The sequence below is a fragment of the Clarias gariepinus genome, chromosome 5 (assembly GCF_024256425.1).
Source record: "Clarias gariepinus isolate MV-2021 ecotype Netherlands chromosome 5, CGAR_prim_01v2, whole genome shotgun sequence".
Lineage (NCBI taxonomy): Eukaryota > Metazoa > Chordata > Actinopteri > Siluriformes > Clariidae > Clarias > Clarias gariepinus.
In genome coordinates this window covers 34,161,531-34,187,997 of record NC_071104.1, presented here as the reverse complement: position 1 = coordinate 34,187,997, position 26,467 = coordinate 34,161,531, and the positions used below count along the sequence as shown (strand labels likewise).

The following is a 26,467-nucleotide window of genomic DNA, read 5'->3' as shown; positions in this document are numbered from 1 at the left end:
GGCTTTAGTCCGCGTTCAGAAAATATTTTACCCTGGAGATTGTACATGTGTAAGCTGTGTGAGGAGACAGACAGCCCAAGTGCTTGTGAATCATTCCCCTGGCTCAGGGGATTAATGATAATGAACACATCTTGTCAATCGATCACTGGTGCTTTCCTCTTTGCGTAATCCAATTATTTGTAGACTCCAGTTTTTGCCCAGCAGTCCTGACTCTCGTTCTGCGTCTAATTACAAATTCTGTATTTATTAGTTAGGTAGATGCTTTAAACATGTTAATTCGATCCAAGCCCTGAGCTGAGCAGTTGTATACAGTATGTAGTGTTTGATGGTGAATTCTTGATTGCTTTGGTGTGTGTGTGATGGTAAATATTGGTGGAGAATATGCGTGTTGGATGGTGAATTCTGCAATGTGGTGGTTCTTGGTGGAAACTGACATCTTTGCTTGAAGGAAAAGAGAAGAACTGCTTGGTGTGTATGCCTTATTGTCTTTGCTTGATGAAATATTTGAGATTCATATGAAATAATTTTGAGTGTGTGTTGAAAGTTGGATATCTGCGTGCTGGTGTTTCTGATGTGTGATGAAAGAAGATGTTTGATGGAAAATGCTGTTGATGTGAATCATGTCATATTTCTCTGAAATATGGTGGCATGATTTCAAGTTACTGCGCTACTAAGTGCTGCAGTAGATAAAAGGGTAGAAACCAGTCTCAGAACATTGTATATTGTGAAAATATTTTACAAAACCTAAATATTTCTTTTGATTGTGTAAAGCTACTTTGCGACAGTGACAATTGTTAAAAGCGTTATACAAATAAAATAAAATTAAATTGAATTTGGTCCTCAAAAGTTAATATCGAACACCAACACACACAATTTACCATCACACACAAATAAATCTCAATTGAATACCAGCATTTACCAGCAAACACCAATGAACTCCAATACCAATACCAATACCAAAGGTCTCCTTTAAACGCTAACACATTCCAGCATTCTCTCATCAACCACCAGTTCTCCACCAATCATTTTCCATCAGACAACAACACATTCCAGAATTCACCATCAAACACAAATATCCATTTATTCAATGCCAGTATTTACTATTAGAACATTAGAATTTTCCTAAATTCACCAAATCATCAAAAATAAATATCTTTACTTGAATACCAATACATTTACTATCGGCCAAAACACAGTATTTGTGCTGATTTTATTCTTTGTTTTACATATAATACAGAAAATGTGTGTGACAAAGAAGCTACTTCTGAAGGTTATGCAACATTAAAGTGACCAGTCTTGCTTTCATAAAAATTTTGAGTTTCTAACTTCAGCTGTTTTGGAGAGATTGTTTTATACTCCATGTGCCCCCAAAATGTAAACTTTTTAGTGTTATACTGTCTCGCTTCAAACGTTAATCATATAAAATACCAATTATTTTATTAGCATATTTATTCAGGAGTATTGATACTAAAATTGGTGCAAGTTTCTAGAAGTATATGACCTTTAAAATTGATCTGTCGTGTCCGTAACCATGTCAAATTCATGTTGCAATATCTTAACAATTTTGCATTTTAGAATAATACAAAACCAATATTTTTTCCCTAAACTCCTTTTTCCCATCAATGACCAACAGCTATTCAGTCAAGCAACATTTTATATCTCCCACCAACACACACCAGTATTCGTTATCAAACACTACCAGTGTTACACTATACACCATTACACTCTAATACTCGTTATCATACGCCATTATTCTTCTGCAAACCGTAATTGTGAAGTGATGACGTTTAAGTGCGGAGAAGTGTTGGCTAAGTATTTGCACTCAGCTATAATTTTGTATCATTAAACATTATCAGGATGTGATGTGATGCAATTCTTTTCCCTTTACTGTTTAGGTCTCATCACAAACGACACCCACTGACAGCATAAACACAGTTCATTTTCTTTCATCAGGCCGGTGTCGTGTTCCTCTGGTCCCTTGCTAGCTGTAAGTCCGATGCTGTAGATAACAGTCTGCTTACGGCAGGGATGTTAGGTGCTGACTCAGCTCATGCCCGATCCAGCAAAACACCACTCACAGTGCATTTCTCCCTCTGATGGCTCGCCTCTTTCTGGGAAGCGATCCATTCAGTGTGGTTCTCAGAACCTGAAGAGTCTACTCTCATCATTGTCTTCATTTCTTTTCTCTTCCTTTCTCTCTTTCCTTTTTTTTTTTTTTTTTACCCAGTTATTTTGTCTAACATACTTATTTTTATTGGGTTTGTCGGTTTTAAATGCAGTGCTGCCAATCATTGGTGGGTTGTGTCAGGGATTTTTTAGGTCCTCCTCATACATGTTAATACTGGATAGTTCAACTTTAAACAAGCATTACGAATGTATATCAATAAATAATAGAATCAAAGAACAAACCAAAACTTCGTAGATCTAGTTGAAGTAAGCAAAATTTATTGCAGCAATAAAATCCAAATGAGCCGTACTCGAATGCTTACAGTAAGTGGCAAACTCAAGCATCTTCAAGACCAGACTGACTTGACAAGTGTATGCACATTCCTTATATACAGGTTTACAAATGGGGAGGGCCACACATGCACCTCCTACAGTTTATTTTTTATTACCTTCCAACATTGACCCTCATTATAAGCTGATTTTTTTTTTTTTGATTTTATGTCATATTTTGACTCCCATTATAGTCCCAATTTTTCTTACAATTCACTTCCCGGTATCTTCTCCCACATTTTATCCCATTATAACTTTATATTTATTCGAATTCCTTTCCATTATCTTTAAAGTTCGTTTGCCCGATCTAAAAAAATTAACAAGACAGCGTTTGTTGTTCTTACATCATACACCCCGTTATCTGACTCCTGTATTTCCGGGTGGATGACCCACGGACAGTGACATCCTTCACCATGTCGAGGTTTGAGCCTCGGTGGGCGCCGCAGAGGCTGGGCGTCAATAGTCCCCCACACAGCACCCTCAGGAGAATGGGTCCATTCACGTTGAGAATGACGATGCCAATCCCGGTCCCACCAACCGACGCAGCACACCCGCTCCTTACCCGCATGTCCCTTCGCCCGCAGGGTCTGAGCTTATTGCCGATCTATTGCCAACTTGTTATGATGTTGCCATTTAGACCAATTTCAAAGTGTCTGTCAGTGCACAAACTTGTGGTTTTCGTTGGCACCCAAAACAACTTTACTACTTTTATACCTCTTACTGAACTTCCTGTGGCTGTTGTTCTTGCTCAGTGAGTATTGCCTACTGATATGTGATATCTTATCTGTACACTTCGGATGCTTACCCAGGCCCTCTATGTCTTGTATATTCTTTAGTTAGGGCCCTTATATGTATGCATTAATTTGTGATTAATCCTGATATTAAACTGAATATTCTTAAACCTTACTTTTGTCTGTGTTCCGTGGCTAAATAGGTACATATGTTCTGTACACACGGTTCTTTAAACCTGTTCTTGTTAGCATTTCTGTACGTTCTGTTCCTTTACTGCATCCTATTCCTCTATTGTATTCCTGTCTGTGCTATTACATACTATTACATTACTGTCTGTGCTATTACATAAATCTCTGTATTGTGCTTTCCTAAAGCTTCTTCTTATTTAAACACACAAGTACATGTTCTAAAATTGCTCACAGTTGCTTGGGGAAGGGGAAACCAAAATGAGCAACAGAATATATAATGTGTGGATCATTATCTGTCAAGAGCAGTTATGTCCAAGACATCATTTGTTTGCTCAAAACATACTCCAGGGCACTTCAGCTGCAGTGTACTTTTTCAAATAGAAGTACAAAAACCTTTCAGGCTTTTTTTGGTGATTTTTTTTTACAGCTGTTTTTCACACTAATGTAAATTTCATTTAGTTTTTAATTCAGTAGTAACTTTTGTAAAATGTTCTACTTTGTGTCCATCTGATTTTACATCAAACTTTTCGCATACGCAAAGCTTTAGTTAATCTTCACATCAAAATCAGATTGGGGTTTGGGTTGGTGCCAGACATACTGGTCTGTGTATTTCGAAGATCAATCTTCCAGTTATCAGCTGTTGAATTTTAACGATGCTAAACCTAGTGTGTTCTTCTACTGTTGTGTCTCATCCACTTCAAGGATCTCAGTGCATTAGGTGTTCTGGAATGCTTTTGTGTTCATCACAGTTAGAGAAAGTGGTTATTTAAGCTACCGTCGCCTTTCTTTTGGCCCAGACCAGTCTGGCCATTCTCTTTGGACCTCTCTTATCAATGAGATGTTTTGTGGGTTTGTGGCCAATTTTGTGCCATGCGAGTGTAACCTTAAGAGTAAAGATGCATAAATTAATCGGCTGTACATCAGGATCGCCCCATATTTGCTACTGTTAACTGCTATCACCTTGTTGGCAGTAAGTTGGCATCCGCCGATGTCAGTGGCTGATGTTTTTCTGTTGCGTCACATCTGTTTAATACAGAACTGTTTAAATGTTGTGTTGGTTAATTGTGGTCTGATTGGAAAAACAGGAACTTTACCCAACTTCAGCTTTGGAAAACATCTAATAGTTGATCAAAAATTAGTAAATAGCAACTCAGAAACTATCCAATAGCTGCTCAGAAATTATCAAATAGCTGCTCGGAAATTATCAAATAGCTGCTCGGAAATTATCAAATAGTTTAGAAATTGTCCAATAGTTGATCAGAAATTATCCAGAAGCAGCTCGAAATTTATCTGATAGTTGATTCGGAAAGAGCCAAACTTCATCCATGAGAGTCCAGGATTCATGATAGTACTTTCATTATGTCATACATGACTGCAATATAATATACAACAGTCATTCTAAATATTGTTTGTTATGTAGAATAATGTTCAGCCTAGCAGTTAATTAGAGTAGGGCTGTAGCACTCTGTTGCTCTTCGTGTCTAGTGCATCATAAAAAGGGGGGGGGGGGGGGGGGGGGGGGCGTATTTGGCCTTATCGCATTTTTTTTGTTTTTTTTTTCCTTTCTTCCATTTCCATGGAACAAAAGGGAAGAATGAGTAGCAGCCAAAAAAGAAAAAGAAAGCCCAAAAGTCATCAGTATCGTCCAAATTATAATTTTAAACATCTGTATCAGTATCAGCCTGAAATTTCACAATCTGTGCATTCTTGCTGTTGTGTGTAAAAAAAATTCCTAACTATTCAAACATCCTATTTGGCACCAACAACCATCCCGAGATCAAAAAATAATAATAATCCCATTTAAATGTGGACGTTTGAGTATATGTCAAGCAGATATTTAATTTTATCTTCATCTTTTTAAATAATACATTTTCAGACTTTAGGGCTTACATATATATATATATTTTTGTATTTTCAATTTATGTCGTAGCAAACGTCAATATTAAGGAACTTATCCTATCATGGTTATAGCTAGACTTTTTATAGACAGACATTTTTAATAATATTGTTGATGCCTCTTTAATGTTTACCTCCATATAAAACTGATTAAACTAATAGAAATTTCGACTGTATTGTGTTTAAACGAATCGTTTTGTTTATTATTGATGAGAATCATTAGCATTTAAAGTCTTTATCGTTGAGGATAACTAACAGAAAGACGGGCGTAGTTTGTAACACACTATTGTTATTCTTGGATTTAAGATGCGTAACTGAAAGTGAGAATAAGGGTCATTAGAATGATTGATACGGTGTCTCGCTTGTCTGGTTTTTCTGTGAGGAGAGCCTGCAGAAACTGCTAATGTTCTCAGCCTGGTGTCGAGGAAATTTATGTATTTATTTTTTTTTGTGCGCAGTCAGGAAACATGGCAGTAGTGCTGCAGTTTTTCATTCTTACCGTTTCTGAATGACGTTCTAATTGTAGCTGTGGTCGTTTTAGGGTTAGTAGTTGCGGATGAAAATAGCGTTGCCGACCAATGCGTATTGTCTTCTGTTTTGTTTTAGTGGTTAAAATTAGGTTTGGTCAAATATTTTAAGAGAACGGATAATCACCCCAAAGCTATATTTTTCCCCTGTCTGTGTGCATATTCCTGTCGCTTTATATCCGTGCTTGTTCTTCCTCCAGTCTGGAAGCTGTTTTATTCATTCCTTTTTTTTTTCTCCTCCAGTCTTACGTCTGTACCCTCACTATCATTTAAGGCACCTGCCTATGGAGGATCCCATCAACCGAGTGAACGTATTTAGGAGACTGCCAAAAGCTCTGAATGAGCATGGCTATTTTCCTCTTTCATCATATTGTTTGTAATATTTGAGACTTGCAGTGCGACGTTAAAGGTTTTGGATTCCTCCTGGCGAGAATGCTAGCGTCTGTACTTGGTACAATGGGGTGCAATCATCTTCTGAATCAAATAAACTTATTTATGTTTGGGTAAATTATAGTATATGGCAAGTGGGAGAAAAAAGTAGCATTAACTGGTTGAGGTTTGTGGATTTAGAGAAATGTTGGAAGTTTGGAATTCGGAAAATTAAACCACATAGCCTGAAGCATTACCTGACATTACCTGTGAAACAGACACACACACACACTCACTGTAGACTGTGAGTCTATACACAGTGTGTATTTATTCAATTCAGTTTTTTTTTGTTTGTTTTTTTTTGTTTTTTTTTGGCACAACAGGAAGTGACCTCAGTATATAGAAGTTATGTGAAGAACTTCCACAGAGAATAGTATTTGTAGCAGTTTAAGGAGAACCCTTTCACGTGATTAACATATTTTTGCTATCAGACTATTAAGATTTTATATTATGTAGGTTGTGCTTGTGCCACCAGAACAACCCTGACCCCTTTGAGTCATGACTCTGTAGACCTCTGATGGTGTGCTGTGGTGTCTGGCACCATTACGTCACAGCAGCAGGTCTTTTAAGAGCTGTAAGTTACAAGCGGATCAGACTTGTTTGTCCGACGCAGTCCATGGATGCTCGGTTGGATTGAGATCTGGGGGATTTGAACAGATAGGCTAGTGTTCGGACCCACTGGGATAAATGAGCCTACAGTGCCCATGATCACAGGTTTACTGGTATATGATTGACAATCAGTGTTATTCAGTCCCCTTAGTGGTGGCGGTATTAGTGGAAAGGCTGATCGTGCATAAATTTTTGACAAGTTTCCAAAACTATTATCTTTCCATATTTATATGCATTTCAGCCATAAGGAAAAGTTCTAGCATTTTAAAATCGGCTGAACATGACAAAGATTTTAATTCTGACTGCAGCAGACTTTTTGACAGATGATGTCAGCTTACAGCCTAAATAGATTAGACTTGCAGAACTTCTGTTCTCTACAGCATAAATATCTATCCAGGTACTTGATTAAAGACAGACTCTTTTTTTTGCCATGGTAATTGTTAAAGCAGCTTCTTACCCAATTTAATCAAGGAAGAATGAGGAAGGCAGTCTTTTGTCTTTTGTTTTTTTTTTGACAGGATTGAAAATGTCGTCTGAGGTGTTTTCCAAAATGACACTTAAATAGTATAATAAGTAATGATCATATATACAAGTAATATACAGTATAAGGAAATGGTAATTAAATAAAATAAAACAAAAGGCAGAAAAAGACAATGCAGATTGATTGATGGAATGCATTCAGTATAAAAAAATTAAATGTCAATTGTGAGGGGAGCATGTATGTAATTTCTCCTCACTAGCTCTAAGATGCCCAGACCTGTCCCAGTATGACCCACATGTACAAAGCCCTGGACTCCTCTTGTAACTGAATGAACACAAATACCCACAGCCACGCCCCAAAATCTAGTGGAAAAGTAAGAAGGGTGTGGCTGATTTATAACCGTAAAGGAGAATAAAACTGGAGCGGGATGTTTAATAAGCACATACTGGTGTGATGGGGGGTGTCTGTATACTTTTGACCATATAGTGAGGAATATGCAATTGTCTTTACACCAAGTTTGCAGTAAGGAATGAAAAAACACCTGATTAGAGAATAATGCTTAAATAAATACGAGAGTGAGTCAAACCAAAAATGATTCACACTCTTGTAGAGTAGAATTTATTTTAATGGACTTTTTGAAAAAAAAAAAAAAAAACACACACATACATGATACATGATTTTTCAACATAATCTCCGTGCTTTTCAAGACACTTTGTCTATCTGTCAAAAAGCTTTCGTATTCCCTCATTTAAAAAAAAAAATGTTTTAGTTCTGCTTTCAGGAGACCAAACAGGTGAAGTGTCAGGATTATAGGGTGGAGGTTTTTGCAGAGTGTTGACAGTTTGGGCAGAAGTTTGCAGATGTGCATCATCATGTAAGATCACAACGCCCTTGGATATCAGTCCTCTAAAGTTTAGGCTTTAACTCTTCAATAAGCGTCTCACTGTAACGAGTACCGTACTGTAGATTGTTAAACCTTTTTCCTAATAACGTCACAATACTGGCCCGTAAGAAATCCAGAACACTGTAAGCATTGATGGATTTTCCAGCTGATGGTTGACGTTTGGACTTTTTCCTCAGTCGGCGATTAAGGATGATTCCGATCCATAATCAGCCGTTTACTCTCAGACTCTTAGTGATGAGTCCTAACTGGTCATACATGTCTCATCACCAGTAATGATTCTCTTTAAAAAGAAACTTTCGCCTTTCTTAGTGTATTGGTCCAAATTTTGTTTGCAGAAATCCAAACACTTCTTTTTATGCTCTTTTGTGAGTTGTTTCTGCACCAGGTACACCCTCAGACCACGAAAAAAGAATCACTGCATGCTGCTCTTCTTTTGTCCACATCACAACCGGTCGTGTCCTGCGCAGCAGTGACTGAGGAGACAGTAGACTTAAACAGAAAGCGCTGCTGATAAGACTTTTAATAGAAGTTTTAATAGAACCCAGAGTGCGGATAATTTTTGACTTACCCTCTAACTTATTAGAATGTATGGAAGCAGAAACAGCAACATAAAAAGTAGAAGAGAGGTTACCGTCAGGAGCCTCACAGCTGTATTGTATTAAATCGAACCAGCTACAGTTATAGTAACAGCACGTTGGCCTGACATGTTCCCACACCGAGGGAGTTAAGAATATCAATATGGGTAAAAATAAAACGTGTGAATGACATTGTCCAGGCCTTAAAATGACAAGTTGTATTCAATTCCAGCTGAAATCAAGGTAAAAAAATAAAATAAAACAACATAGAAATAGCATGCATGGTTATGTGCTCATCAGATTACAGGTCAGGATTAAAAGGAAAAAATAAGCTTGTTTGAGAGTTAATGCAATCAGATAAGGAAAAAAAATCATGTCATAAAATCACACCAGAAATCTTGTCAGTTTGTGCCTTGAGTGTGGATGGTGATTGAGAGGTCTGGCATAAAGAAGCTTTTAGCCGGAAGGTGGATCAGCCCTGTTCTGTCGCCATTGACTTTTAAATGCTGGGGCTGTCAGTTCAGAGAAAGAACTCAGACAGTCTGATGTATTTTTAAAGGTTGAGAGATGGATAGAGTAAAAAAAAAAGAGATGTCATCACTGGTGTAGTGTTGGAATTGAGGGGGGGGGGGGGGATGCATTAATTAATTAATTTTGTTTATTGAAAAAAAGATCTGCTCTGTTGGAGCAAAGGGGCAACAAGATTGGAAATAACCTTTTGTGTTTGTGTGTGTGTTGTTGCAGTGCGGGACCCAAAGGAGATAACATCTACGAGTGGAGGTCCACCATCCTGGGTCCACCAGGCTCCGTTTATGAGGGTGGAGTGTTCTTCCTGGACATCACCTTCTCCTCAGACTACCCCTTCAAGCCTCCAAAGGTAAACATCTCATGTAGGAATCTGTACTTTGTCAGTAAGTGAGGTTACAGCAGTACTGATAAGGTTACATTTTGCTGGTTGTACCATGGTGCAGCTGCCTTTACCATTTGTTTGAATACTAAATACAGCATTCATGTATAAAGTTTCTGTAATGGAAAATATGCCTAAACATCCTATAGTGGAACTGTGCTTAAAGTTAATGTAATAGAACTGTGCCTAAAGTTTCTGTAGTGGAAATATTTCAAAAGGTTATGTAGTGGAACTGTACCGAAAGTTCCTGTATTGGAACGATGTCTAAAGTTCCTTTATTGGAACTATGCCCAAAGTTCTTGTAGTGGAAATATTTCCAAAGTTCCTGTAGTAGATCTGTGCCCAAATTCCTGTATTGGAACTATGCCTGAAGTTTCTGTAATGGAAAATATGCCTAAACTTCCTATAGTGGAACTGTGCTTAAAGTTAATGTAATAGAACTGTGCCTAAAGTTTCTGTAGTGGAAATATTTCAAAAGGTTATGTAGTGGAACTGTACCGAAAGTTCCTTTATTGGAACGATGCCTAAAGTTCCTTTATTGGAACTATTCCCAAAGTTCTTGTAGTGGAAATATTTCCAAAGTTCCTGTAGTAGATCTGTGCCCAAATTCCTGTATTGGAACTATGCCTAAAGTTCCTGTAATGGAAATGTTTCCAAAGGTCCTTTAGTAGAACTGTGCCCAAAGTTGGAACTGGAAATATATTGGAATTATGCCTAAAGTTCCTGTAGTGGAACTATGCCCAAGGTTCTTGTATTGGAACTATGTTTAAAGTTCCAGTATTGGAAAAGTGCCAAAATCCCCTGTATTGGAACTATGCCCAAAATTCATTAGGTGAAAACGTGTCTAAAGCATTCAAGTTTCTGGAAAGGTGTCCACTGTATGGTTCCTGACTGTCTGAAAAGTCTCTTGAAGTTCCGGAGTTCATAAAAAGCTTCCTGTGGTGGAAACATGCTAAACATTCTTAGGATCAAAAAGTACCTCAAGTTCCTGACTGTCTAAAATGTTTTCAAAAAAACTCTTGTGGTGGAAACTAAGGGATGCAGTGTTCTGCACACTCATACCATACACATAGCACATCGTAGGTGTGGTGGCCTCTGTGTGTGTCGTAACTTCTTGAAAAGTTTCTTGTAATGAAATTATGTTTCTTTCAGTGGAAGAGTGGCTGTAGACCTTCTGGGCATTTACGCTGTGTAACATTTGCAGTCCCTCCACATCCACTATTAAGGTCAAGGTCAGCGTGTGGTTCTGTGGAACACTGTTTAATCATTCGTCAGTAGACAGTGTTCCAGGTCCAAACTGTGTGTCGACAGTAGTGATAAACAGGAAATATTCTCGTCTTTCGCTTTTTTTTATGTGATCTGAACCAGACTTAAACGTATATGAAGTCATTATTTGGTGGTTTCTAATGGGAGGTGTTGCTCGGGGGTCATGGTCTACTAATGCATACTCTTGCTGCAGATTTTCACCTGGATAGAGGTCTGATGGGAAATGTACAGAAATGTGAAATCGTTATTTCACAGAGAGAAATCCCTAAAACTCAGCAGCTTGTTCCCTCAAAGCCCAGCACAAAGAGGCTCATGGGAGTTTCGGTGGTGGTGGGGCGGTGGGGGGACTTGAGGGCTGGGGCTGTTGGGAGAATCTCAGGAGCAGCTGGGTCATTTTTCAACCTGTCTTTTTGATTCACAGTGTTCCTCTCCCTTTCTTTGTCTTTATCTTCATTTCTACCTGTCTTGTTCTCTCACTGTCCCTTTCTGTCTCTCACTTACCCCGTTTCTCTCATTTTCTTTCCCTCTGTCTTTTCATTACTGTGGAGTTTTTGCTGAAAACTCTCTCTCCCTCTTGTTTTATCTTTATCTCTTCTTTACCATCATGTACCATAATAATGGTTTCTGTAAGCTGCATTAAAGATACTATAGCATGATGTGTTATACTGAACAGTTACGATCCGGTTGCACATTAAAACTCATCTAGGGTCAGAATAGTGGTTGACCTAAAATGGGTAAGCAGTTCTTTCTTGGTACGTGTAAGGGCAAGCTTTAACGACTTCTAAAATTCCTTAATACTTCATATGTTTGGTTTCATGCTGCAGAGCTGAGGTACATTAGTAGCTAGACAGTTTGTGACCATAAAATAATTTTGAGGCTGTAAAAAAAATACATCATGAGACGTAGATGATTGGGTTAATGGTTTATCCATGTCTAAGTATCACTTAACTATGTTTAAATGGACCCAAATATTCCACTACGTATCAGAATAGTAGTCCAGTCAGAATAAAAAAACACCTTATTAGAAGAATCTGAAATGATCCAACCCGATCCGAAGTTTAAACCTTTTATAATCATTTCATTTAGTAAATATTAGATATTTAAACACTTGATCTGATCGTTTCTTCCTTGTCCAAATAAATATATTCTTTCTGCTCATGTTTTCCCCAAAAATGTGTAGATAAGTTTAGCACACTTGATGCTTTGTAAAGATCCTCCTGCACTCGCTTCCTGTTTAAAATTTCATGAGCAGTATGTGCTTCTGAGATTACTGCTCAGTTAAAAAGCACAGCACGAAAACAATTACTGTTCCCATGACAAGATGTAGGTTCTTATTTATCAACTTTACCTCTTTAATGAAATTAATATTGTCACACCAGGTTGCCAGATCACACTGGCAAACCCTCCGTAAGCAGTGCTAAAACTCCAGCCAGTCTGATTAAAAAAACAGCCCTAATAAGTTAAATAAGGTTAGTTGTTGTTGTTGTTGTTTTTTTTTCTTTCTTTTTGCCCAAGATGCCTAAAACCTCCCAATATGGAAACATGATCAAAACATACAAAATGATCGATTTGCTAAAATGTTTTGAGCATGTAAACGCATCAACATCTATGTACAGTTAAGTTGGAAACTCCAGTCAGTTGGTTTCTCGTTGTTTCATTTATTTAAAAATACAGAAATTCCCTTGCGTCGAGTTTTTCATGGCTACAGTACCAATGGAGGTGTGTTTTAACTGATAATGAAATTGAATCAAACTTTTGTTGGTTGATTCAGTTAATCAAATAAGTGGGTCAGTTCTCCATCCAGAATCGGTTCACACCGATTACCTAAAATTATTTAGGTAAACTTTCAAAGGTTAAATAGCCAATTTTCCACAATTTCCCACACTTCAAGTGTCTTCAAGTTTGATTAAAGGTTGGTGTAATACTGCCACCTACTAGATTGCTACCTACATAACTGTTTACTAACAAAACAAAACAAACAATGCTATTAAAAATATATCTATTGAAAATCTCATTGCCCAAAAATCACTTCATATCAATAATCTTTCCTAGTTTGTAGCCACAGGCTTATTAATTAATCACCAACATATTAGATTTTTAACACAGCAAAACAGAAATCCCAAAGATTTACTAATCTAAAATGTGTGTTTAATTTACTCAGTTATTGTTACATTGTTTTTAGTTGGGTTACAGAACCAGTGTTTTGTTTTTGAGAAAAAAGGGAAACAGCTGTTTATTTGGGATGTATTTATGATAGACGTCAAAAGAGGGTTGCTTTTCATTAATAAACAATTATATCAGCTCTGTGGAAGTCACAATTCTGATAGATCAAAAGGTATTGATTGTATTGAAAATGTGGAAGAGAAAGGCTGGTGATGTAAGTGATAACATACAGCTGCTATGATGTAAGTGATAACAGAAGCGGATTAGTTTCGTAGATGTTGCACAACTTTAATTCTAAACAGTTGATGTTGTTGGTCTTTCGGTTGTTCCCGGCAAGGGGTCGCCACAACGAACCATCTGATCCCAACACAACTTGGCACAGGTTTTATGCCGGATGCCCTTCCTGGCGGAACCCTCCCATTTTATCTGGTCTTGGGACCAGCACTGCATCCAGTGGCAGGGGTTTGGGCACTGGGTAGAAATCCAACTTGGGCCTTTCACATGGTAGGCGAAGAACTTTTTACTGATTCACTGATGCCCTGCCTTTATCCCTAAACATTAATTGGGGTAAATATACAAGATATTGTTCTGTAAATAAATAAATTGAAAATTTAAATTTGTTGGCAAATGAATTTGGTATAGGGGAATAAAAATGTGGGCGGCACTTCGCCTTGCACCTCCAGGGTCCAGGTTCGATTCCCGCCTCAGGTCTATATGCGTGGAGTTTGCATATTCCCCCCATGCTTGGTGGGTTTCTTCCAGGTACTTCAGTTTCCTTCCACAGTCCAAAGACATGCAGATTAGGCTCCACAACCCCCAGTATACCCTGTATACGGAATGAAACGGTATAGATGATGAGTGAGTGAAAAAAAAACATTACACAACATGCTTGTATTGAAAAACAATACCAACTTTAGGTTGGTAACAAAACCTCGGATCTCTTGCATAAAATAAAAAATTATATAACTTAGAGTGCAGTTAGACTCTAATTATAAAGGTGTTAGAATGAGACACACATGAAAAAACCTGTTCTGAGTTTTTTTTTTCCTGTTTTGTGACGACCTGTGTATCATATGGAGAATTCTTTGGTAGCACTAGTTTTCTTTCTTTGGTAAACTTTTTTATTTTGTAATTTTAATTAGTAAACTTTTGTTTTTTCGTGGACCTGAATGTAACGACGAGGAGCTGTAACAGATGGAGAAGGACAGGAGACGGAGGGAGAGCAAACTGCCGGGGCAGCCAGAAGGAACAGCTGCCAGGTTGTAAACAGAGAGGCTGGTAGTGCTGACTTGTTTGTGAATTAGCTCCTCTTTGCCTCTCTGTGGATAAAATGTGTATCTGTGTTGTTTTTCTATTATCATTTGATGACGTTTTACAAATATGCCAGCTTCTCAAATTTGATTGGTCAGAAGATTTTTTTTTACCAACCACACAGCTCCGGCAGTCATTCCAGCTGTTTATGTGAATGAACTAAATCTAGTACGTATTTACATGTAAGTAAAGTAACATCTCCTTTACGGGGGCTTCTGTAGAGGGCAAGTTAGATATTCTAAGGGTAATAATAAGCAGGTTTTACACAGCGATTCAAATTATTACGCAAAGGATATCTTTCTCTAATTTTCATAATTATTTAATACAAATGACAGTCATCAACCATTAGGTATAATCGGAATTTTATTGAACAAACCTCCTAATGATTACAATATTTATAAAAAATAAAATGAAAAACTGAAACACACTGTTTCAAATTATTTTGCAAAACAGATTTTACAAATGTTATAGATTGTAAAGAAAATGGGCTTTCGTTGAATTTGCAGCATTAGGAGGTCATATGGAGGAGGTCAAAGTGCCCTGAGACGCAATACCATCGATGAGTTTATTTTAAAAACTTAACATTTAATGTTTGACACTTTGCATAATAATTGGGAATGCGGTGTAATTAACCAAGAAAAATAATGTAATGATTAAACGTGATACCTCCCAGGGTGGTGTATGGTGTATTAGTAGTATTTCATGCATTATTATTTTGTTATATATGTGTATGCATTTGGCTACACAGTGACATAGGGGTAAGCACTGTGGGCTTGAACTTCCAGGGTCAAGGGGTGCGATTCTCACCTCTGCGTAAGTGTTTGGAGTTTGCATGTCCTCCTCGTGCTTGATGTTTTTTTTTCCGGATACTCTGGTTACCTCTCACAATCCAAAGACATACAGATAAACAACAACTAACGCTGTCTTCCCCAGACATCTTCCAGGGGCTGCTTCTAAATGAGGTTAGATGATTCGGCTACGACATAGAATTCCCCTCACGATTTGGAGTGCAGTCTCTTAAGAGACTATAATGCGGAACCGAAACACTGAATCTGTGGGTGTGTGTTTGTTTGTTTTTTTATACTTTACATTGTATGTTTGTGTCAAAGACTCACTTTGTCAGACTTCTGAACGAATCCAACTTACAAACATGATCCCGGAACAGAACCTGTTCGTAGGTCGGGGACTTAATGTATACCAAAGTGTGTAGAAATTCTTATTTTTGTAATCCCACCCACAAGGGTTGAAAAAGTGGTGTACTTTAACATGAGTTTAATTTTAGCATCATCATGTATGTATTTAGAATTACTGAATTCATCTTCTCTTTGCTGTGCCCTTTTTTTTTTTTTACCAGAGCCGTGGTTCATTCTAACAGTACTGCTTTTGTGATGTTTAGAGCCCACTGGCTATTTAGGTACTTTTACAGCCGTGTCATGTGAGTGGTGTGTGGGTGTGTGTGTGTGTGTGTGTGTGTGTTACAGTAGGTTGTTTAAGTGCCTGTCTGGGCATGTGGGTATGGTGAAGCAAGTGTAAATGAGTATGTGTGGAAATGTGCTACAGTTAACAAACCCTAGCCTGTGTTTTTATGAGCACTTTTATGAGTTGACTCCCACTTTCCCAAGCTGCTGAACCTCCTCCTTATTTTCATTCAGGTCCACATTAAAACATTAATACTGCTATTATTAAATAATCAGCAGTATTGATAGTATTTATTAATGACCTTTGACATTTGATTGTGTTTCTCTTTAAACTTTAAACATTTGATTGTTTTTCCCTTTAAATTATAAAAGTATAATTTAATAAGCACTAAATCCAGAAGATTTTTCCATTTCTCGCTTTTCTCCTTCTTTTTTGTTGCGTTTGGTTGTGGCACTCATTGTTAATCAGTTTTTTAAATGAGTATAATCTTCAGAGTTAGTTCATTCGTTGCTATGGTAAGAGTTAATGATGATGGAAGTGGGATTAGGTTAAGCTGATTATATTTTATTAGATAAATAGGCTTCACTTTAAGTTTGTTAATGAGACAGTCACCTTTGGCTTTGGTATAACCATTTGTCAATTGACCTATTTCTATTTCCACACACTGATTATTACCTGGTATTTATTTTGCTGCACAGTATTATTCACATTCACTAGATCCATGTTTAAATTGGCTCTTAGTGGCAGCAGTCTGAACACTGCCTTCTGTACGAACTTTTTTTATATTATAAGCTTAAAAACCCAAATCTCCTGATTGTTATTTGTGATAAAGGTCCCACTGGTATATCTTGTTTTAATTACATATCTTCTCTTAGACTGTTTGTTTAACAATGTTGTGTTTATGACATTTTTAGTTAATATATTACAGTATATGATATTGTTACTGGCTGGAGTTTGGTGATTGATAGGGAGCACTGGTAATGGTGGTGGTAAACACTAGTGATTGATGGTATGTAATGGAAAACTTTGACATGTATTTGGCATTGAAGTTTGCAATTGTTGCGTTTTGATAGTAAACATTTGTGGGTGTTTGATGGAGAAATAGGGTGTTTTGTTGGTAATTGATGTTAACTTTGATGGTTGTTTGCATTGATGGCAGATATTAGTGCTTGTTGATTATTGATGGTGAACTTTAGCATTAATTTTTGTTTTTGTTGGATTTTAATGTTTGTTGGTATTTAATAGGAAACTTGGCATATCATGGTGTTTCTCGATGGACTTGATGATCTTTGGCATTTCACATTTGATTGTGTTTAATGATGTACTTTAGCATTTGATGATGTTTCATGATGAAATTGGCATTTGTGGTGTTTTGTTGGCGGTCTTTAAACTTTGACATGTGTTGTTTTTTATGAACAATTTTGGCATTTGACAGTATTTATTCATGACCTTTGACATTTAATTGTATTTCCTGTTGAACTTTGATATTTAAGAATATTTCCCATTGAACTTTGACATTTGATTGTGTTTCCCTTTAAACTTTGATGTTTTGATGTTTCTTTCATGATGAGCTTTATTTAATAATAAACTTTGGTTCTTTAGTTTGATGTGGACTCTGATGTCAACCATTTCTTGTTTGCTGGTGAGCACCAGTGTTTACATTTGATAGTGAATGATGCGGTTTATTGTTTTTTGTAAATCCTGTGGCTTGTTGGTGTGTTTGTAGAATGTTGAACTTTGGCACTGTATACGGTGGTTTCATTTTATGGTCTTGTCTCTGTATGACAATGACATATATTTTTGGTGTTTGGTTTAGAACTACAGCGACCCTGACCCTGCTGTGCCCTCCTTGTCTCTTTTCCTGATCACCCAGGTGACGTTCCGGACACGAATCTACCACTGCAACATTAACAGTCAGGGAGTGATCTGTCTGGACATCCTGAAGGACAACTGGAGTCCAGCGCTCACCATCTCCAAGGTCCTGCTGTCCATCTGCTCACTGCTGACGGATTGTAACCCTGGTGAGTTCACCAGCAAGTAGCTGTTACTGCATCTCTATAAACATCACACAGACGCCAATTGTGCAGCAGAAGCAAAGAAAGCAGTATGATATAAGTCTTCATAGAAATACTGCACTGAATGTTTTTTCTGTGCAAAGCAGACTCATGCTTTTACTCAGCATTTTTTGTTGTTATTGACACAGATCTCATAAAAGCCGAAAATATGTATGTAAGGATTTGAATTTAATTCACTATGATGCAAATAATTCAGCGTCACAATTCGGGTGTAAACAAATCACATGACTATCACTGTTAATATTACAATGCAGCACTAAACACTAATGTGTGTATCTCAGCACTCCAGGAACTGGCACCTGTTTAACTAGGCAGTGTGTTAGATATTTTCATGACAGTTTTGCTGAGACCAAGCAAGCAAGGGCTTATGTAATAAGATATAAGAGCATAAAGGAAAAACTAAACAATAGGTACAGAAATAGATTTAAAAATGTAAATAGTTGTTAGATAAGTAACAGTGTATCTATAAAGATATTTAATAATACTAGTAATAATAATAGTAATAATAAAAGTGTTAAGTGGAATGATTGAAAGTTTTGCTAATGACGGTATTAAACTTTCTAATATTGGCTCACCTCTTGGAAGTCCCGCCCCCTTTCCCTCACCTTACATTACACGATGTGAAAAGAACAGTATGCGTCAAAAAATAAAGTACTAAAATGAAGAAAAGAAGAACAATATTACCTTGTTATCATCTATGAGTCTCTTCCTCTTTAAAAGAAACTAACATACAGTACATACTTCCTGATGAGTGTAAATAATACTATGAATACTTTTCCTCTATTGAGAGACCATTTTCAACAAGAACCGCACAGCACAACTTCCTTTTCACTACAGAGAACAGTTACGGATGGAGCTATGCTACGCCGACATATGCAAATGCGCGTCTGAGATGCGCAAGTTTCAGTACTGTATATTTTGGCGCAGACAAACAAATTTTAATATTACACAAAAGTAACCCAAGTAAATACAAAATGCGAAAAAAATTTCCCCTGCCACACCCAGACCTGTTGAATCAATAAATCACTTAATTGGAACTTTCCCGACAGTGAAGTAAATACTTTTTACAGCACTGTATTTAGATAGATAGACAGACAGACAGACAGACAGACACCTAATATGTAACGAGTAAGCGGCAAACAAAAGTTGCAAGAATGGCAATGGGGAAGGGGAAAAAAGGGGTTACAATTAAAGTGCCGTAATAAATACTGTTAATAGTTTAAGTTGCATTAATGACGTAAAAATTGTGTCAAGTATATATTCAATAACTAAGTGTATATGCAATAACTAAGATTTATTAAATATCCCATACATTTTTGTCCACCGAAACAGTCCAAAGCGATCTGAATTAAGTGAAAAGGCCAGAGGGTTAACACTTTGAAAATAAATACTCCCTTCCTGGATAAAAACCATGTGCTATTGCACTTTGTGGTTGGCTGATTTGCAATTTTACCTCCATGATGCAGAATATTCAGCTTATTATTGTCGGTTAATGCTGTATTACAAAATCCAATCTTTCCAAATTTTCAATTGGCTCACATTGAAATATTTACGATTGAAAATACTTAAACACTTTATTTTACACTTTTAAAGATAAGCCGTTATTAGCAGGTAACCTGGACCAAGACAGTTTGAGGAAGTGTTTCATTTGGCCTGTTTTTATCACCACTTCTGTGTGATCTAATTTCAGACGCGGCCTCGACTCCGAGCGATCAGTAACTAAAAACAGCCAGACAGAAACTCAATGTGCATTTGGCCTCGAGGCTCCAGTTTCAGATCCCCAGTTAAAGCTGGGTGTGTGTATGCTGTGCAGAGTCAGCTCTTAGGCTTTACGAACAAAATCATCACACAGCTGCTCTGTGTTTCAGCCCTGACTGTAGAAAATGTGATTTTAGTAGCGCATCATTTGTAGACAGACAGCATTTTCACGATGCGATGCACAAGAATGGAAACCTACCACTTTATTTACTTTTTTATATCACACCTATGGGGGTGGGGGAGGGTTGGGTTGCAGATCATCACTTCATTAAGCAAGTAGTGCTTCCGCAGAAGTTCTGTTATCTAGGCTAAATCGCTGTAACAAAAAATTATGATGAGCATAAATGCTTACTGTGGTAATTAAGTGCAAACATCCCTGAGAGGGAATGTTACATTATCGTCTTGTGAGTGTAGTGTTTGCACCTTTGACAAAAAAAAAGGCAGAAAGTCCTTGGCTATGAGTTCATATCATGAAATGATTTGTGTTCAGTTTCTATTTTTCATGACAAGTATTAGAGTGGATTTCTTTGCTCGGTTTAGTCACTGTTCCCACATGCCTTTTTATATTCACAGATGCTGGAAATATCATCCAGCATCCACTCAAAGCTAATTAATACGTCTAGTAAAAATAATTCCTGCCATGATTTATAACACGTCCTCGCTTTGAGAAAAAACATATTATAAACCAACTCGAGTCTATTACGCTTAAACAAACAGCAAACGAAAAGGTTTATTTGATAAAGGACAATATGAAGTACAGCTTCATTTCTTTCTCTCATTCTTAGAAGTGTAACTATTATATGAACAGCTGACTGTACCTGATGTCCACTGGGCATCCGCATGTCCCTGACTCCTGGGATATTGATTGGCCCTGCTCTATAAATGACGCCATAGTGTTTCTCTCATGTTGGCGAGCGCATGAGAGAAATTGAGAGTACTGTATGCTTTCTATGCACCTTTTTAGCATAAATAACATAAACCTTCTATGCACATTTTTAAGCAAGGACTAAGTACAAGGATTGGGTAAGCATGCAAACAATCAGACAATTATTTAACAAAATAAGTACCAAATGTCAATTAGATCATTGCGAACATGAAGGGAATGATATGACAAAAAAGTATAAATAAAATACTACACTAGAAAGTTTAAAAACACACAAAAAAAAATTATAATAATAATAAAAAGTAACAATTTATAAATGCATTTTACATAAGGTTTTTTTATCTTGAAAAAAATGTGCAATATCTCGGAAAAGTACACTACCGCTCAAACGTTTGGGATAGGTTTTTGCTTGAAGGGTTTTTGCAAATGCACTTGACACAATACTGTTTTTACAACAACTATTCTAGAACAGCTGACCTCAGTGTCTTAAAAAAAACAACTGACTGTAATAATATAACATAATTACCCAATTGCATATGTGTTATTTCATAGTTTAAATCCCCAGTATTGTTGTAGAATGTAGAAAATAAATCACTAAACAAAAACAAAAAAATTTGCAAGTGATTCCACACTTTTGAGCAGTAGTGTATATTATGAAATAATTTATCATTGCAACTTTTTATACTGTCATAAGAAATGTCATACTGTTTTCTTAAATTATTTTTGTCATGCATTTAATTTTCTCAAAAATATAACAATTTTTTTTTTTTTTTTGCTTAAGTGCTTAAAAATGTAACAAAAAAATAAAACCAATTTCAATATTTCTCTCACACAAACATTACGTACATTGCTAGGAGAATAATTTATACACACTGTATAAATAGATCCTGTCAATTATCTTAATGTCATTTCCCATTTAAAAAACTTTTTCTTTTTTCTTGTGAATTCTCTGATATCTGATCCACCGTTTTATGCTGGTTTTGCCAATATACCAATCCTGGCTTTTGGCTCAGTGCTTTATCTAAATTTATTATTTATTGTTATCATTTGATACACAGCTTCTGCATTCAGATATATTCAGTCATAGTTGTCTATGTGATATCATTGCTACTTAGGCTAAATGCCTCGTCATTTTATAGTCAATTCAGACAAACGTGTATTGCAGCACTGTTGCAGGACAGGCGTTAATTGCATCATCGAGAGACCTTAAGGTTAACTTAACTTCAGTGTGTTTTGTACGAACAGTATAAATTAGATCACTTGTGATGTCTGAGTTTTGTAAATGAGGGTTGTATCAGTCGATTATGTACTATTATCATCAGCCAAAGTGCATTAACAGGAGTTTAAACTGCAAATCAGTGCAAATCAAAATATTTATTAGGTTATTAGATGGGGTGTACAGTGCTGTTATATGCACAGACTATTGCATTGTTTTCTGTTTTAACATGTAAAACATTTGTCATGCTTGTTATCGCAACCCTTATGTGATTTGGTCCTGTTTCAATGTTTTAATTAAAGATTTAGCCAAGTGTGTGATGTTTAGAAAACAGACAGTAATAGCATTGTTTTTTTTTTTTTTTAGACAGTTCTCTTGCCAGCAGCTTTATAATAGCCATGTTTGACACAATGTTTGTCTATATACTTGGTTTAGAAATACTAAACAGGCACTTGAGAAGTCAAGGGTCCTGGGTGCTGTTTTTGAAGAACCCCTTCACAATATTAAGTCCTTTATGTGTACACATTTTATTGGCTAGTAAAGTCAAGTTTTTGGCTATTCTCTTCACAAGAGACACTACGTGAGTTTGAATGTGATGATAAAACTGCTTACTTACAGTACATAGTACTGGTGTCTGAACTGTGCCTGAACCGAAACTTGAGCCAAAAAAAAATGGTCTATAATAGATAACTATTAAAGAATGGCTTTTCACTAAAAAAATTTTTTTTTAATTAACAGTATATAAACATTTTTAAGTATATATTAATATATGGAAAAACAAAACAAGTGTACATACTACCTAACCCAAGTACAATAATATAACTGCAAAGTAGTTGGCATTCTTGGTATGCTAAAAACCATCTTCAGATTTCAGTAATTCTTTTGCATAAAGATGACCATATCTGCCTTATCTGGCAAAATACAACATCACTTCTGACTTTGCTACGGTTGGTCTGACTGGGGCCAGGGACGCCCACACTGCCAACTGACGTCCGCAAGCTGTTAAACACGCTACGTCCCTCTGCTTTTAACTTTATCTTGTGTGTCCTCAAATGTTTCCTGACCTGTTTCCCCCTTTTAGACATTGATATTTGTTTAAAAGACATTTGTTTTTGTAACGCTGATTTCTTTGAGGTGAAATACAGCCACGTTGAAGGACATTTAGCTTTATGCATTTTAATTTAAGCATGTTTAGCTTAGTGTGCTAGCATAGCAAGTAACTACTACTTTCACATGCTCATTGGGTCGTTTTAATTCCCGAGTTATGTTTTAAGTCGAAATGTGAAAACAACTCGTGTTGGACACTCATGTTTGTACAAAAATTTGTTGGATTTATATTATAAGAGCTTTCCGACTTGCGGTCACGTCTACTTTCTCAATCTGGAAATCTTTTTTTACTCCGGTGAGGGTGGCAACGTTTTGGAGAACCAGAGGGATCATATTTCAATCAATCATTCAGTTCACTAGGTGGCTCTGTTCCACCAACCACCCATAAACACAAACGAAGAAGCGATGCTCTCCCAAAACACGAGTATTTGCGGAGGGTTCAGGCAGTTCGTATTTTCCGTAAAAGCTATGTGTGTTATGGTAAGTTAAATCATTTAAAAGTCTGAATCGATTTCGAAAAAAACAACCAACAATAGATTTATAAAATTGGATCATCAGTTAAATCGCACAGCTCTAATAAACACCTCCAGATGATGAAATTTGCTAAGTAAAAATTTAATACAAGTTTATTATTTAAATTATCATTCAAGAATCATAATGATGTGATGGAATAATTAACAATATTGATAGAAATTTTCTTCAATCAAAGCTAACATTGTGTTCCGTATCTCCTGTTTTATATCAAATCCAGTGCATTAAAGTAGAGAGGAAAAACACTAATAGCACCATAAGTCTACACTGGAGCAACTAAATGATATTCCTTGTCGTTTTATCTGCCTTGCTGAGTAATTATGTTTAGACAAGCTGTCTGGCTATGTTTCTGACATCGTGGTTATATCTGTGTGAGTGTGGCTGATATTTTTCCTTTGTAATTTTAGACTGTTTTTTATTTCTGTGATTTAAGAGAAATGTGTACAAAAGCCAAAAAATGCAGTTCATGTTATGCTACACCAACACACAAACATGATGAATAAGGAAGGCTAAAGTCTATAGTAGTATTTCTATTTATAACAATGTCCAAAACACAGACGCATACACACATCAGAAACATAGTATACACATATTTTTCATCACATCGAAGCTTATTATTTATTCTTCTGCTTTTGGTACTTCAGTCGGCTTTCCAGCACAGATAAATCGGTAGCGTTCTCATGACTTTCTGCTCTACGCTGCCTACTTCCAGCTAACCATATACTCTTATACTATCTTACTGTTTAGAGAAGTAAGTCATGATCATATATACAGTACTGTGTGAAAGTCTTAAGCCATCTCTTGTTTTTTTCATATTTTGCTTCCAGTAAAGATTTGTAACAGAAGTTCAGTTCTAGCTCTGTCAAGTGACTCTTAAAAGCTGATTAGCTGATAAGCGGAGTGTTTTTTATTTCGACAAATGCAGCATTTGAGCTCAATCAGAGAAACAGTTGTTTGAACAAACCTGTTTGAACTTCAGACACAACATTAAAACTTTGCCAGAAAATGGCTCTCAAGTTGTGCTTAGCCATTCACAACGCAGACCCGGATAGCCTCAGATTCAGATCCAGCTCGGAGGCGTCTGGGGAGCTGTCAGAGGAAAGCAAACTCCATCCTGCTATGACTGATGGAAGGTTGTGGTTTTTGATCATCTCTAAATTTCTAAAACACCAGTTTTGAGGATAAAGATTTTAAAGACTATAGAATCCTACATCTTCCAAGTTTTTTACTTCTGCTGTAAAGATTAAATAAAAAACACAATTTAGGGCTCAGTAAGCGCTTTACTCCTGTTTAACACTGGGAGTGAGGTGGGACTTAAACCCTGCATGAAGCACCACAGCTATTTTTACGCATGAAACAATTTTATAGGGAAGCAGACTGGAAAATTTTTAAGAGTGCACTGTGATTGGTTCAAGAGATAAAACATAAATGGAGATTTAATGCACCTGAGTCACGCACACTCTCTCTCTCTCTCTCTCTCTCTCTCTCTCTCTCTCTCTCTCTCTCTTTTAGCGGACCCTCTGGTGGGAAGCATAGCCACTCAGTATCTGACCAACAGAGCAGAACATGACAGGATAGCTCGACAGTGGACCACGAGATACGCCACATAGATGCTGGCACCCTTCCTCCTGTCCTCAAGCTACCAACACCCTCCCCCCCCATCTAACCCCAATTCTGCCTACCCAAATGCCACCCACACACTCACCTTACACCCATTTGCCCTCCCTCTCACCCCCTCAGACCACCCACCCCTCTTCAAATCTCATGCAGGAGCGATCAGATCCTGGAGAGACAACTTAACAACGTGCAGCAAATCTTTATAGCCTTTACAATATGGACTTGTGTATATATATGTCCCCCCCGATTCTGCCTTGTTTTCTTTCACCCAACACAGACTGGGGAAACAGACGCGATCCCGCCAAGCTAAACGCTAACGGTGTATTATTATTATTATTATTTTTATTTTCTTTTTTTCTTTGTAGTTGTAGATTTTAGTTCTGTTTAAATGCCTACTCGCAAGTCTTGCTTCTTTGGGATATAAAAAAAATGTATTTTGTGATGTATTAAGGATACTGTTCCTGAAAGGTCAACCAAATATTATGGTTCATTTAGTCTAAACCATTATCTGTATGATGTTATAAAAAAAAAAAAAAAAAGAAAGAAAAAAAAAGCAGAAAAGCATCTAGGTGTAGAATATTAAAGACGATGTGATTTCTCTGAGCCCCTGGAGCAGTTTCCCGTTCTGTGATGACCCGATGTTGTGAATCTGTTCTACCTTTGTCACTTTGTAATGAAGAGAAGCTCATTGACCGTTTTGTAGCTCGGCTAAAATGAGCCACCGATGTAATATCTCCTCATACACAATAAAAAAAATATATAACCTGTCCCTTGGTGTGTATGTGGCTATTTTTATCAGTAAATAGACCTCATGAGAGCTAAAGATTGAGGATGTTTTCTGGTTTATATCATTGAAATGTATAAAGCAGATTTAAATTAGCTTAAAATGTTAGCTTTACAGGTCCCAGGCCTCTGTAAAGGAAGCCTTTTTTTTTTTTTTTTTTGCTTTTTACTTTTACCTGAGAACATTTGTCCTTTTCGATCTGTCCAGCAGCTAACATTCATTCAATTGTGATTCATGACGTCAACTGTGTTTGTTGAGGTCCAGGAGAAAGAAGAAAGCCAGACACCTCACATTGATGGCTTTTGAAATCCCTGCACGTGCCGGTGCTGACTGAAGACGTCAGCACCCTGTGCATAGGCAGACGCAAAAAGTCGCATGAATTCCGTTCTGCCCGTTCTCAGTCAAGTCACATGAGCACATATTGGATATGTACTGTATCCCACCTACAGGTGAAACTCAAAATATTAGAAATAGTTTATTTATTTCAGTAATGAAACTTAAAATGTGAAATTAATATATGATAGACTCATTACATGCAAAGAAAGATAGTTCAAGCTGTGATTTGTCATAATTGAGATAAATGTGGCCTTGAA

General features: G+C 36.8%; 1 protein-coding gene across 1 annotated transcript in view; it reads left to right on the top strand.

The window, feature by feature from the left end:
- The window catches only part of ube2e3 (ubiquitin-conjugating enzyme E2E 3 (UBC4/5 homolog, yeast)), a 76,092-nt gene extending 50,235 nt beyond the window's left edge, over positions 1–25,857 (top strand). Inside the window, exons 4-6 of the mRNA XM_053496946.1 lie at positions 9,582–9,714; positions 17,777–17,924; positions 24,986–25,857. Of these exons, the coding sequence (XP_053352921.1) occupies positions 9,582–9,714; positions 17,777–17,924; positions 24,986–25,083 (379 nt within the window). The 3' untranslated portion in view covers positions 25,084–25,857. The remainder of the gene's footprint in view (positions 1–9,581; positions 9,715–17,776; positions 17,925–24,985) is intronic.
- The last annotated feature ends 610 nt before the right edge of the window (positions 25,858–26,467 follow it).